The following is a 14,575-nucleotide window of genomic DNA, read 5'->3' on the forward strand; positions in this document are numbered from 1 at the left end:
GGTTCTGCTGTTCAGAGCTTGGTTTCATCGTAAGCTTTGTTCTCCACACAGCCACAAAATGTTTCAGTAGCAATTGAATGTGGAATGTTATCCTCCAGACAGGGATATAAATTTTAGGAAATAGAATGTCTTTCCAAAAATTTGGCAAACTTTTCCTCTATCTCCTTGGCTTCGTCCTGCCCATCCCTGAGTATGGGATTTTGATGAGACTAATCAAAACCATGCCCAGAGTTGGGGACATTTGTCCACAGTGTGTTCTAGCTTCTCAGTAGGGAGGGGTAGGATGGGTGTCAGGTAATTAACCAGTGACCTCAATGCCTCCCTCCCCCCTTTTACTCCTTCCCCTGGGGAAATCTATTACTAATTGGTTTGTTTCTCCAGCTTTATTGCAATATAATTGACATAATGTTGTGTAAGTTTAAGGTATCTGCTGCTGCTGCTTAGTCATTTCAGTTGTATCCAACTCTGTGCGACCCTATGGACTGCAGCCCTCCAGGCTCCTGTGTCCATGGAATTCTCCAGGCAAGATTACTGGAATGCGTTGCCATTCCCTCCTCAAAGGGATCTTCCCAACCCAGGAATTGAACCCAGATCTCCTGCATTGTAGGCAGATTCTTTACCACTGAGCCACCAGGGAAGCTCAAGTTTAAGGTATACAGCTTGTTAATTTGATACACTTATAATTTGCAAGAGGATTATCACTATAGTGATCTAAGCCTACATTGTCTGTGTGTGCTCAGTTGCTAAGTCTTTTCCGACTCTTTTCAACCCCAAGGACATCGCCCGCCAGGCTCCTCTGTCCATGGTATTCTCCAGGCAAGAACATTAGAGTGGGTTGCCATTCCCTTCTCCAGGGGATCTTCCTGACGCAGGGATCGAACACATGCCCTCTGCAGTGGAAGCACTGAATCTTAACCACTGAACCAGGGAAGTCCCAAGTTCTCCTTTAGACTCAGTGGCTCTGGGTGGATTTCTATCACCTTCCCTGGTAAAAGCCCTAGTATACATACTTACTAATAGGCATGAATGCTTGACTTCAGGAGAGTAAATGCTTAAACAAAGTACAAGAAACAAGCAGAGCAAGAGGTGAGTTTAAATAGAAGAAGCTACAAGTAGTTTGGAGTGTAAATGTCAAGACAAGAAGCAGTAAGAGATGAGGCTAATAAGTAGACAGAAATCTGATTGTGGGACCTGGATGTCGTTTGCAAAGAACTTTGGACTTGATCATGTATCTGTTCATTCTACAGGATTATAAATTGGTGTTAGGCAGAGGGTCTGTAAACTATACAACGTGTGTGTGTGTGTGTGAGTTGCTTAGTTGTGTTCGACTGTTTACGACCCCATGAACTGGAGCCTGCCAAGCTCCTCTGTCCATGGGATTCTCCAGGCAAGAATACGGAGTGGGTTGCCATTTCCTTCTCCAAAACTATACAATAAATACTAGTAATTAACTGGGTGTTAAAGGCAGGCTTCAATTGTCCCTAGACCTTCTGAAATAGCATGAAAAAGATTTGTGGGTGTGTACAGGTTTATTTGTCTTTGTTTCCGTTATGGAAAACGTCCCTAACTTTCATTAGATATTAACGGAGTTCCTGACCCAAAAAAATGTATGAACAAGCCTTTTCAGGAATTACTGGCTTCAAATATCCATGCAAATCTCATTTCCCTTCTAATTTCCTCACAACGCTTAAAAACTGTTGGGCACAAAGAAAATGCTCCACAACTGTTAGGTTGGACACGGTCTTAAGAGGGGACTTTCCTGTGGGATCATGAAAAGACGTAAGGAGATAATATAGACCTTGTTAGTTATATAGAGATTTTAACCGGTAATATCGGATGTGACACCCATCGTGTTATTGACTTGGGCAGCCACCCAAGATCTGCAGGTTCTCGGAAGCGTCACCCTAGGCGCTGCCGCTATCCCCGAAAGCCAACTCCAAGCATCCAAGTCTTTTCACCCGCAGGTGCAGCGACTACAAGTCCCAGGATGCTTCGCTCTCGGAGCCTGGGCGAGGGCGGGGCGGATCCCCGCAGTGACGTAACCGACCGGGGCTGTGCCGAGGCAGGGCGGGGCGAAGGGGCGGGTCGGGGAGGCGACCGGGCGCTCTGGTGCTGATGCAGGATGGCTGAGCTCGCCGGAGCCCGGGAGGTCTGAGCAGGGAGAGGCTGGCTCCCTGCGCATCGCCTCGTCCGCCCGCCGCGTGGTCGTGGGCAGGTGGGCCCGGGGCGCAGCGCAGGGCCAGGGAAGGCAGGTCTGCAGCCGGCTGGGCCAAAGGTTAATAGGCTGCCCACCTACAAGGTGTCGGAGCGGCCGGAGCCGCCCAGCCCGCCGAGTTCGCGATGACCTGCTGAGAAGCGTCGCCTAGGCTGCGGGAGGCGGCCTTGTTGTGGGCGGTGCGGTTCTCAACCACTTTCCCTCGTTGTGCGGAACCGCGGCCCCCCACCCATCCCTGCGCCCCCTCCCTGCTGCCGGCCGAGATGGCGGATCCAGCCGAATGCAGCATCAAAGTGATGTGCCGGTTCCGGCCTCTAAACGAAGCAGAGATCCTCCGCGGGGACAAATTCATCCCCAAATTTAAAGGCGAGGAGACCGTGGTGATCGGGGTAAGTGGCTGGGAAGTCTGTCCTCCCTGATGCTTCGCGCCCCAGCCCGCGCCCCGATGCCCCAGGCCGGGCAGAGATGCTCGGGCAGCCCCTTTGGACATCCATTGGGGGCTGCCCTCTAGGGTGGACTTGACGAGAATCCCCCACCCCGTAGTTCCCTCCTGGGCGAGTTGAGGGTCGACTGGAGGCCCTGGGGCGGCCCCAGGTGGCGGGGGTGGGGGTAGGGGGCGAGCAAGGGTTCGGCGCCGCCATTGTTATTGGGGTGGGGGCCCGGGTGGGTCTATTGTTCCCCGCCCTGGCCACGTCGCGTGGGTAGTGTGTTCGCGCTACTCTCAAGCTCAGACTCCCCTTAAAGTATGAGCTCTGTAACCCACAAATGATTCCAGGTATCGTTAAGGTTTATCGAGCACTTTGCCTCTTCTCACAGTTTTGGTAAAAGAAGGAAAAAAGCTACTGGAAAAATCCTAGCCTCTGCACCGAGCTCCCACAGCCGTGTCGAATTGGCTCCCCGCGGCGTTTCACCTTGCTCTGCACGCGGAAGGCGGGGGCTGGGGGAACACTGGTGGCCTCTCCAGGAGGCTTCGTGTGTCTCCTCCTGCTTCCTCTCGACCCAGGCTGTCCTGACTTGGACCTCGAGTCTCACTCTTCCCCGATGGGGCGACCCCCACCTGGTGTCCGCAGACCCTCGGGTGTGTTTCACGCTGTGTGGTGAGGAGGCTGTGCGCCCGCCCGCATCTGTGGGACCGGGGATCCCAAACCGAGCCAAATAGCCTCTGTACCCAAAGAACAAGTTACTTTGTGTGGCTGGGGCCCCCTCGCTTTTGATCTCCCTTCCTAAGTTTCCCTTCCCCAGACTTGGCTCCATTTCTGCAGCGCGGCTGCTGGTGCGGGGAGGGAATACCGTTGGGTTTTAATTCTTAAAGGAATATGTCAAATGAAATAAGCCAGCTTTCCCTGCCCCCTACACCCACCCTTCCCCCTCTGTTCCCAGCGTGTGTAGCTGACGGTACCCTCTTTGTATGCGAGTCGCGTGGGGAGGGACCGAGTTAATGGGAGCCTCCCGATCCCCGCTGACACGTTCCTGGCAGCCTGCTCGAGGCTGCTGATGCAGCCTTCCCGGCCTCAGCATTGATTAAATGATGTCATCCCGATTACTGAGCATGCTCAGACTACCCCCTCCCTCCTATTTTCCCCCAGTGGCAGGGGTATTTAGGTCAAGTGATTGACAGGTGACAGTTTACGTAGGGTCTCTGCCGGAGTCAGGTCGACCCTTCTAAAGCACCAGAGGCAGACATTTGCCTGCCCAAACAGTCCCAGCATCTTTGCCAAGGTTGTGCCGCAGTCCCTGTAAAGGGCCCCGGGGACCAGCAGGTGCTGGTCGAAGCGGAAGGCAGGCTTTCTTCGCGGGAGGAGGCTGGAGGCAAGGCTCCCGCATTGCCAAAGGGCTTCATTGTGTACCTTCCTTAGAAAGGCATCTCCTCTTGAAGACCTCTTCTCTCCTCCCCATTTTCAGAGTCATCAGAAAACCGTGACCTCCAAATGCTATGGGGGTGGTCGTTCATCCTGAGAACTGGCCTGTGAGGCCAGGAAGGAGGGGTTTTCTATCTGCTTAGTGTTAAATTGAAGAAAAGATGTATGCTACAATTATTGATGAGGAAGAAAATTCTATACTTGATGGCTGACATCGGATAGTGACATATCTACGGCCAGGACATGGGATGGATAGTAGCTTGTTGGTTACACATCTAAGCTGGGGCTGATTTGCTGTTTCCTGAGCCAGCCTGTGGTTTGGATAGAGCGGGAATTACTGGGGACATCTAGCCCTGCCCCTTGTCTGGTAACAGTTTTTTAACCAATAATTGTTCAGTCCTAGAACATGTTCTGGTGACCCTATTTTTTCAGAGGTTTTCAAAGAGAGGCTCAAGTTGTTTCTTTTCTTTCTCCTCCTCCTCTCCCTCCTACTCCGCCTTCTTCCTCTCTGCCCCCCTCTCTTTCTCGTCTTCTAAGGATAACATACCAGGACTAGTGAAGTGGAGTAATAGATCATCCCTTTGATCTGTGTGCAAGGCAGAGATCCTTAATTTTATGGTTATCCTTCCTTAATTTTATGACACTACTAAAGTATGCTAAACAAATGGTTGTGGATGTGAATATACATGTGGCTCTTCAACTATAAGTCTGGGGTAAATTGAAAATTTTTTATCTTACTATAATCCTTTAGTACAACACTTTTCAGTTTTCTTTAAGATAAATTTTTCTTTGAAATAAAGCATTCATATAGAAAAGTGTTTTCATAAGTGTATGCTGCTTTATATATATATATAAAGTAAACACTCCAATATCCACCTCTTAGGCTAGGAACTGGACATTTTAGGACCCCAGAAGTCCCTCCCAGTCACTAACTCCCTCTGCCTCAGAATAACTGCTATTCTGACTTTTAGTTTATTTATTTATTTTTTTAAGCTTTAGCTCCGTGAAACCACACAGTATGTTTACCTCTTTGTATGAGTTCTTGTGTTCAACATTATGGTTGTCAAATTGGTCCACATTGTGATGTGTGGCTGCAGTTGGTTCATCCTCATTGTTCTGTAGTATCTTATTATATGAATAGACCACAATTTATTTATCCAGTAACTGTTGGTAGTAACTGTTTGGATAGTTTCCACTTCGAGGTTAATATAGATGGAGCGGCTATGAACATTCTTTTATCCATCTTTCAGTGAGTTTGGTACAGAACCGAAGACTGCCAGATGCTGAAGGATGCTGGGACTTGAGTTGGCATGTGCTAGGACCCTTCCCATCCCTCCTTAGTAATGTGTTACTAAAGGAAGTGACAGTTCTTGCAGCCTGTATCACCCTTTGTCGACTGAGTAGAAGGCTCCCAGGTCAGTTCAGTTGGAACCAGCCCACCTGGCTCGGGTGCAGGTGGAGGCTCTCTTTGGTGGGCTCTCCCCTCCTTCTTGCAGGAGCATAGATTGTGGGGATGACCAAAGAAGCCCAGAACCCAATAGAGATGAATGAAGAATGAATTTCTGTGCAGTTAACTGTGAGTCCAAATTCAGAATCTCAGAAATTCTTTTTTGTTTTTGAAACTGTGGTGATTGTTTTTCCTTTTAAGTCTTGTTCATTTCTTGTTGAGATGTGTGCTGAGAGGAAGATTTTGCAGGTGGGCGTGCCTAGATTTCTCTTTTTTTTAAGAAATGTCATCTTGAAGTGCATGCTTAGTCACTCAGTCGTGTCTGACTCTGTGATGCCATGGGTTGTGGCCCGCCAGGCTTCTCTGTCCATGGGATTCTCCAGGCAAGATAATTGGAGTGGGTTGCCATACCCTTCTCTAGACGATCTTCCCGACTCAGGGATCAAACCCAGGTCTCCTGCATTGCAGGCGGATGTTTTATGGCCTGAGCCACCAGGGGTAAAGCTTGGAGAGATTATCTTTATCATTCTTGCTTTTTTCTCCCCCCTACTCCTGTGCAGAACTTTGTTTCCCTGACTGCCCCAGCCACAGTTTCTTCCACTGTGAACACTTGTAGCACTCATTTTGTATGTGAGCTCATAATTTTTTGCCTTAGATTATCGTTTTTTAATTTTTAAGAGATTCTTATTTATTTTAAAATTTTTTGTTTATTTTTGGCTGTGCTGGGTCTTTGTTGCTGTGTGCGGGTTTTCTCTAGCTACAGAGAGTGGTAGCTTCTCTTGTTGAGTATAAGCTTTAGCGCAGGAGCTCAGTAGTGCTGGTACTTGGGCTTAGTTGCTCTGAGGCATGTGGAACCTTCCGTGAGCAGGGATTGAACACTTGTCCCCTGCGTTGGCAGGCAGATCCTTATCCGCTCTGCCACCAGAGAAGTCCCTTAGATTATTGTTAATTTTGATCCTGTGTCTAATGACATTGTAAAGCAGGTGTAGAGCCAAGACCCATTCATATTTTGCTTCTTGTACTTCTCAGGGTGTTACCCACAGACGATACTTAATAAATATTTATTGATTTCTTTGTTGAATCTAGAAATATTTACCTTGGTGTATTTTAATGATTTTATGGACTTTTCATTGACTGTAGGCTGTGAGGAGTAGTTTATTTATTATTTTATTTTTCTTTTGTGACATATACTTTCCCCGCCCCCCCCCCCAATTATTTTTATTAGTTAGAGGCTAATTACTTTACAATATTGTAGTGGTTTTTGCCATACATTGACATGAATCAGCCATGGATTTACATGTGTTCCCCATCCTGGACTCCCCTCCCACCTCCCTCCCCACCCCATCCCTCTGGGTCATCCCAGTGCACCAGCCCTGAGCACTTGTCTCATGTATCCAAACTGGACTGGCGATCTGTTTCACACTTGATAATATGCATGTTTTGATGCTGTTCTCTCAGATCATCCCACCCTCGCCTTCTCCCATAGAGTCCAAAAGTCTGTTCTATACTTCTGTGTCTCTTGTGGGGAGTAGTTTAAAAATAATTTTAAAGAGATGTGCTATGTGCTATCTCTTAAATGTCTTGGTAAAGAACTGTATTCAACCTTGTTAAAAATTAGGTCTGCTAATGACACTTGTGATGAGCTAGAAGTGGAGGGTGGGGGTGAGGGGCACCATATTAATTCTTTCAGAGAAAAATATTGGATTTGGAGCATTTCTCAGAACACTTCTTCATTAACTGCTAAAAATCCTGGTGAGTCATCCATTACTTTGAGCTCTGCCTGTTGGTTTTGATGCATCTGCATTGATGGAACTCTGTCTTGAGAGGGTTCTCAGTAGGGTTCTTTGAAATAGACTTTCACATGTCAGTTTTGGGCTTTCCTCTTGTTTGCATTCCTGGGGAAGCAGGTCTTGTTAACCAAGGGTGCCTCCCCTGAGGCAGTGTAAGTTTTGACTTGTTTGAAAGCCAAAGCAAAATATTAGCCACAAACCCTGAGCTGGCCTTTGGCACGGAAAGTGGCCTTAGGATCTAGGAGGTTAAATTAGTTCTGGTCAGTGGATGGGCAGGGAAGTCAGGGGTGGGGACAGAAACCAAATTCCAAGCCTTAGTTACTGTTGCGGAGATTATAGGCAGAAGATGTCAAGAAATATGGCTAGAATTTTTCTTTTTGTCTGTAGTCATGATTTTTTTTTTTTTTTTTGTAGTCATGATTTTTAAAAGCAAGAATATTTTAAAATTTATACAGAGTAAAATCACTCTTTTTGGTTTATAGTTCTATTGTAGGGGGTGTGAAAAATACATCGAATTGTGTAGCTATGCTGTATTAGTTTTCTGTTGCTGCTATAACAAATTATCACAAATTTGAAGGCTTAAAATGATACAAATTTATTATCACACAGTTTCCATAGGTCATGTGAACAAAGAATGTCGCCTGCAGTTGGTGGTGCACCTTGAGGGGAATTCAGGACAGAGAAAAAAGGATACTGGTTCTCGATAGTTAAGATGCATATCAAAGGAATGTTTTCAATTAGTCCAGACTCTTTCTTCTTCCCATACACAGAAAAGCACTAAAATCATTAACTTGAGATGTCTGTTTTTTGTGATTAGCAGTAATCTTTTGATGTTCCACTACTTACTTTTTTTTTTTCTTTAACCCCCTTCAAAATCTCCTGTATATTCTGGCTCCTCTCTTATTCTTTAGAGCAGTCCCTCAGAGCTATCTGAGAGGCTGCCATCTCCTGCTCTAATCCTCAGTAAATGCCTTAAATAAAACATCATTCTCAACTTTTAGGTTGTGCTTTTTTTTTTTTTCCCCAGTCGGCAGAAGTCCATCAAGTCAGCTGGTTTCTCTGCTTAGAGTCTTACAAGGTCAAGACCAAGGTGTTGACAGGACCATGTTTTTTTCTGGAGGATCTGGAAGAAAATCCATTTCTTTGCTCATTCAGGTTTTGGCAGAATTTGGTCCTTGTGGTTGTAGGAATGAGGTCCCACCCCTTGCTGGCTGTCAGCCTGGGGCTGTTCCTAGCTGCTAGAGGCCACTCTCAGGTCCTGGCCTTGTGGCCCCCTTCCTGTACCTTAAGAGCCAAGGGTGGGTTGATTCCCTTTCATGCTTCAAATCTCTTCTGCCTCTTCTTCCATGGCATATCTTTCTCACTGACTCCTCTGCCTCCCTCTTCCACTTTTCAGGGCCCACCTGGTTACAGTGAGCCCAGCCAGATAATATGGGATGATGTCCCTATTATAAGGTCATTTGATTAGCAATCAGTTCAATTTGCAAATTTCCTTTCATCCTGTAACTTTCATATATTCACAAGTTTAGTGTAGACACCTTTTGGGCCATTATTCTACCTACCATCTACCACCATACTCAAGATACAAAACAGTTTCATCACTCAAAAAAACAAAACCAAACCCCCAAAATCGCTCATGCCATCCCTCTGAAATCAAACCATCTCCCCTCTCTTAACCTCTGGCAACCACTTATCTCTTCTTCTTCTACATAACTTTGCCTTTTCCAGATTGTCATAAAAATGGAATCATAAATTTAAATATCTTTTTGTGATTGAGTCCATTGAGGTTTAGGTTGTTGTTCCATGTATCAATTGTTTATTCCTTAAAAAAAAAGTTAATTACTTTTTATTGCTTAGTGGTATTCCTTTATACAGGTATATCACAATTTGTTTATCCATTCACCTATTGAAGGACGTTTGGGTTGTTTCCAGTCTGAGATGATTATGAATAAAGCTGCTATAAACCTTACATATGGTTTCTTGTGTGAGTATAAATTTTTATTTCTCTTGGGTAATCAGCCAGGAGTGGGATTACTAGATCATACCATAACTGTATGTTTAACTCTAAGAAATGGCCAGTTTTCCAATGTGGTTTAAACTAAAAAGTGGTAATATTTTATGCCAGACTTTTTAAAGAGTATATTCATCACTGTGTCTAAGTGAATATTAACAGTAGTGTTTAATAGTGTGGAGATATGTTCTTCCTAAATTCGGAAGTGTTTACGTCACCTGAAAATGAGTTCGTGGTTTCCTGTAAAGCTGCCCTCTGAAATCCTGGAATGAGTGAACACAAGAGAGTAATTATAATCTGGCGTGTGTCACTGGAGGCTACCCTTGTTTGTGGTGAGCACACGGTTGGTGCTACAATAAAGGATTGGGGTTGGTAGAAGCATTGGGGAGAGTCAGACGGAACTGCCTATGAACTCACTAGGTCACTGTGGGGCTTTTTTCAGGTTGCTTAGCTTTCCTGGGGCTCAGTTTGGTCATATTTCAAGTGGAGATAATTACTTAACTCACAGAATTGTTGGAATGAAATGAAATGAAGTGGTCAAAACAGGGTCTGGCACAGAGAAATGCTCAGCATATGCTAATTATCTCTCACGTTTCCTCGTCCTCTTGTAAGTTTCCTCATTTTCAGAATTAGCCTTGCCCCCCCAAATTGCCACCCTTAATTCTGGCTAGACCCTGAAGACCCTTCTTGCATCCTTGTTTCCTAGCCACTAGTTCACACCATTCTTATCTGTGGATTCCTAACCTTCAGAAGGCAGAGCTCAGGTTCCATTTATTTACTGCAGTGATCACACATTGGTGTGTGCACGTGCATGTGCGCTTGCGTGAATATCCTCTTTGTGTAAATTACAAGCTTCTCAGAAGCAGGAGCTGGTTGTTTTTTTTTTTTTTAACATCTTTGTGCTTTTTACTGTCGTCAAGTTGCTTAGTAAGTGTATCTTGATTGACAGTTCTGTCTTCCCCTGTCTCCTTGCCTAGAATCAAGTCTCTCTAAATGCCAATTTCTGCATTTCCTTGAATAACTTGGGCATCACTGGGGATTTCCCTCTGCCTCCACCTGTGCTTCTCTGGCCCGACTCCCTGGTTTAATGACAGAGTTTTGCCTCCTTGGCTTTTCTCCTCCCTTTAGAATAGGAAACTTCCCCCACCTTTGGGCTCCCTTTAGTACCTGTCTCAGATTTCTCACCTGTGTCTCCTTATTAAACAAGCGAAAACAAAACTACCTACTCCCTGATGGTTTCTGTTGAGTTAAAAAAGAATAGCTCCTTGACAGATCCAATTTCACCTGATTTCTCTCAGGTTTTTCCATAAAGTTCTATTTTTGTGGCCAAGAAAGCTCCTCCCTTAACCTATTTGCTGCACATCCACCAAGGTCCTTTTACGAGGAAGAAAGCTGTTGAGTGTGTGGTTATTTGAAAATACTGCAGAACTTGAGAGAAAATAGAGTTGTAAATTCATTCTACCATCCCCAACACCAAACTTCGATGCGAGGCAGACACCCCAGGACCAGCTCCCAGCTCTGTGACTTCTTCGTTTATGTACTTGGACACATGGCCACACCACACTAAGTTTCAGTTTCCTGGCCTGTGAAATATGGATGATAACACTCTCCACCTTGTAGGCTCCTTGTGATGGTTACATGAGCTGATGCATATAGACTGCTGAGTATGGTACCAGGTTCCGAAGATGTATGCTGTTAGAAGACCCACAGTGGTTATTTCTCTGCACACTTGTCAGATTAACTAGGCTTTAGAAAGCTTAAGACCCTTCATAGGTTCCCTGGTCTCTTCAGGTTGTGTTAAAGAAAAAATTATTCTCACATTTGTAGATACAGTAAGGAAGACTGTTACAGTATGGGTTGATACTGTTCCAGTAGGGGAGAGAAATCAGGGTCAATTTCAAGTACAAGTGGAGCAGGTTGGTGGGGCGCATAGGTGGAAGGACAGTCACTAAGAGAGATGTGAAAAGTATGGGTGATTCTTGGTACAGGCAGGCCAGATATAAAGCTTTTAAGATACAAGCATTGAAGTATCTAAGGTGATGAGGTATTGATGGTGATTGGGGGGGGATTCTTTCTAAACTGCTTTAGGAGGAGTCTTGCTCAAACTGGATTCTGCAAGGTCAGACATGGAAGTCCAAGTTCAAGGCCCAGTTGAGGAGGGCTCAGAGGAGCCTGATGAAAAATATGGTCAAGGAGAGAGTCTTGGTCATTTGGAACCCAGATTCTTCAGGGGTACATTTGAGACCTTCCATACTCTGGGCCCATGTACCTTCCTGACCTCACCCTTTATCTTGTGTTCTATCTGTGCTTCGATTCCCCTAGATTTCTCAATGCCTGCCCTTCTCCGCCACGGCTGACCACACCCCACACACCTGGGATAACCATCCCTAAATTGTACCTGCATGGCATTAGACTAAACCCCTTGCAGGACAGGAAGTTTTATTGTCATCTTCAGTTCCTGGACTAGTACTTGGAACAGAGTAGTTGCTCAGTGTAAGATGTCTTTTGAACGAGGTGAAAGAATACTGACCTTCCTAGGCTGTCAGATGTTCAAGCCTGGCGTTTTTTCCTTGGATTTTTATCTTTGACCTCTGTCCAGCTCTGGTGACTTTCTCCCTACTTTGACCATCTTCATCATTTTGTTGTTATTGTCTTGAAAGAATAGTTTTCCCTGGGGTCCTGACATATGCTCATTGAAAAAAACCTCAGACCATGCAGAAGAATATGAAGGAGAAGGTAAAAAGCACTTTTAATTTTATGAACTAGAAAGCATCATTGTTAACATCTTATTGTTTATTCCAGCTCTCTTCTATTTTATAGAAAACACAGTTTGTTTTAAAATGAAGATACAGTTTTATAAAGTCTGTTTTGAAAGCCACCATTTTACTCAATGGTATACCTCAGACATCAGCATTTATGAAAGATTATATATAATTTCGTTGTGTGTCTAAAGTGAAAGTTAAAGTCTCTCAGTTGTGTCCGACTCTTTGCAATCCCATGGACTGTAGCCTGCCAGGCTCTTCTGTCCATAAAATTCTCCAGGTAAGAATACTGGAGGGGGTTGCCATGCCTTCCTCCAGGGGATATTCACAACCCAGGAATTGAACCCAGGTCTCCTAAGTAATACTTTATTTTCCACTGATAGTCATCTGAATTTCTGTTTTCTTTTTCTGTTATAAACAAAGGTGTGATAAACATCAGTTTATCAGTACACATCTCTTTGTGTCCTTGCCCGAGTTTTTGTTAGAATACATTCCTAGGATTGAGATTTCTGGGTAAAAGGATATAGCTGATTTTAAGGTATCCACAGGTTTTCAGAGGGAGCAATTTAGAGATGGTAAATTGTCTTCTATTTTATATCCTCACTGAGTTGGTGCCAGTTTGTTTCATAAGGCATCCCTTCATACCTGAGCTAGACTAAATCCTCATCAAGATCGTGTACTTTGTCAGGCACTGTTAACCCATAGATCCAGGACATGGCAGTGCCTTCAGACTTCTAATGTAAACCATAGGTTTTTGTAGGCTGTCTCTTGTCAGGTTCAGTATCGTAAAGGATGTTGTTTCTTGGAGGTGATCAAAAGCTAACTCTCTCTTGAGACAGAGCGAGATAGAAGTCAAGATTGTAGTCTTAAAGAAAACTAGGGTGGATGTGTGCTTTCTTCTTGGAGCTAACAGTGAATGGCCTGTGATACCATCGGGCAACGGTAAGTTGAGAAGGGATATAATAGCCCTCCCCAAAAAAGCCCTGGAAAGAGCTTTTTACACCCTTCCCCTTTGATTACTAGGTACTCAGAAAAAATGTAAAATTTCATGCACGCACCAAAGTGGAAAGAATATCAAAATGTTCCCCCATGAGTCTATCAACTAGTTTCAGCTATCATCAACAAATGAGCTAATGTTATTTTGCTATACACCTCTAACCTTTTCTCCCCAAGTCACTCAATTATTTTAAAGTGAAATCTCATGTCACATTAAACAATGTGAACTTTAGTATATGTGCTGCCTAAGCGGGTACTATTTTATCCCTAAACTTTTGATATCTCTAAAAGATCAGGACTCTTAAAACCACAGTAACATTATCTCAACTAAAATGTGCACAATTCTGTAATGTCAAACACCCAGACAAATTCTCCCCATTGCCTCTTAAGTTTCTTCTACAGTTGTGTTTGCTCAAATCAGAATACTAGGTACCATTGATTACAAGTGTGGAGAAAAAGAAATGCTTGTACATACCGACCCTGAAAGAAGAGGGAGGGAGGCTTCTGCTCTAGAGTCATGTGAGGCAGTAGAGACACACACTGAATAGTCAGGGCTAATCAGGATTTCCAGCCTGTCTTCCTTAACAGTGGTCACGTCCTGGTTATGCTTTTTAATAAACCAACTCTGGCACTGCAGTGTCACCCAGAAAAGCTATTTAAAGAGCTGCATGCCTTACAGCTCTCCCTAGTCTCCCATTGCTTTAGTTGACTTGGATAAATGTCACGAAAGCAGGCAGATGTGTTACTCATCTGTCTTCCAAGCTCAGTACTCACCCTTATAAAATTTGTGTGTGTGTGTGTGTGTGTGTGTGTGTGTGTGTGTGTGTGTGTGTGTGTGTGTGTGTGTGTGTGTGTGTGTGTGTGTGTTCAGTCCCGACTGACTCTCTGCGACCCTGTGGACTGTATGTAGCCCGCCAGGCTTCTCTGTCCATGGGATTTTCCAGGCAAGAATACTGGAGTGTGTTGCCATTTCCTCCTCCAGGGGATCTTCCTGACCCAGGCATCAAACCCGAATCTCTTGTATCTCTTGCACTGGCAGGCGGATTCTTTACCAGTCAGCCACCTGGGAAACTCCATAAAATTGTTGCCAAGTACATTTAGAGCAGTTCTTTTAGGTGTGTCTTGGTATGTTACTATTTACTATCTTGTCAGTCAGTGAACACTCATCCTTTATGTGAATTGGGTACAGGAAAATAAATCCAGAGAGGTGAAGGGAAAACGTGTGAGAAGAGAATTCAGCATAATACAGTACTTTAAGGAAAAAGGTTTGAAGTTCTCTTTTCATTTATTTATTTTAAATTCCTTTTATTCCCCCCCACCTTTCTTATAAAAAAAGGGAGTTGGGTTGGAGAAAAAGTGCAAATAAAAACCAAATCCAATGACTGATACTTTAACTTCTCTGACTACAGAGTATGGCCATGAGAGCTGCTGATCAATAATGTTATTTTAGAAGCATTTTGTTTAAAGAGCTTGGTTACGCAATTCTCGGTTGGCA

At 44.5% G+C, this 14,575-nt stretch overlaps 1 protein-coding gene across 1 annotated transcript in view; it reads left to right on the forward strand.

Moving 5' to 3' along the window:
• The first annotated feature begins 2,121 nt into the window (after positions 1-2,121).
• The window catches only part of KIF5C (kinesin family member 5C), a 154,900-nt gene continuing 142,446 nt past the window's right edge, over positions 2,122-14,575 (forward strand). The window contains exon 1 of the mRNA XM_065931510.1: positions 2,122-2,604. Coding sequence (XP_065787582.1) covers positions 2,479-2,604 — 126 coding nt within the window. The 5' untranslated portion in view covers positions 2,122-2,478. The remainder of the gene's footprint in view (positions 2,605-14,575) is intronic.

Source organism: Muntiacus reevesi, chromosome 3 (genome assembly GCF_963930625.1).
Source record: "Muntiacus reevesi chromosome 3, mMunRee1.1, whole genome shotgun sequence".
In the NCBI taxonomy this organism is placed as follows: Eukaryota; Metazoa; Chordata; class Mammalia; order Artiodactyla; family Cervidae; genus Muntiacus; species Muntiacus reevesi.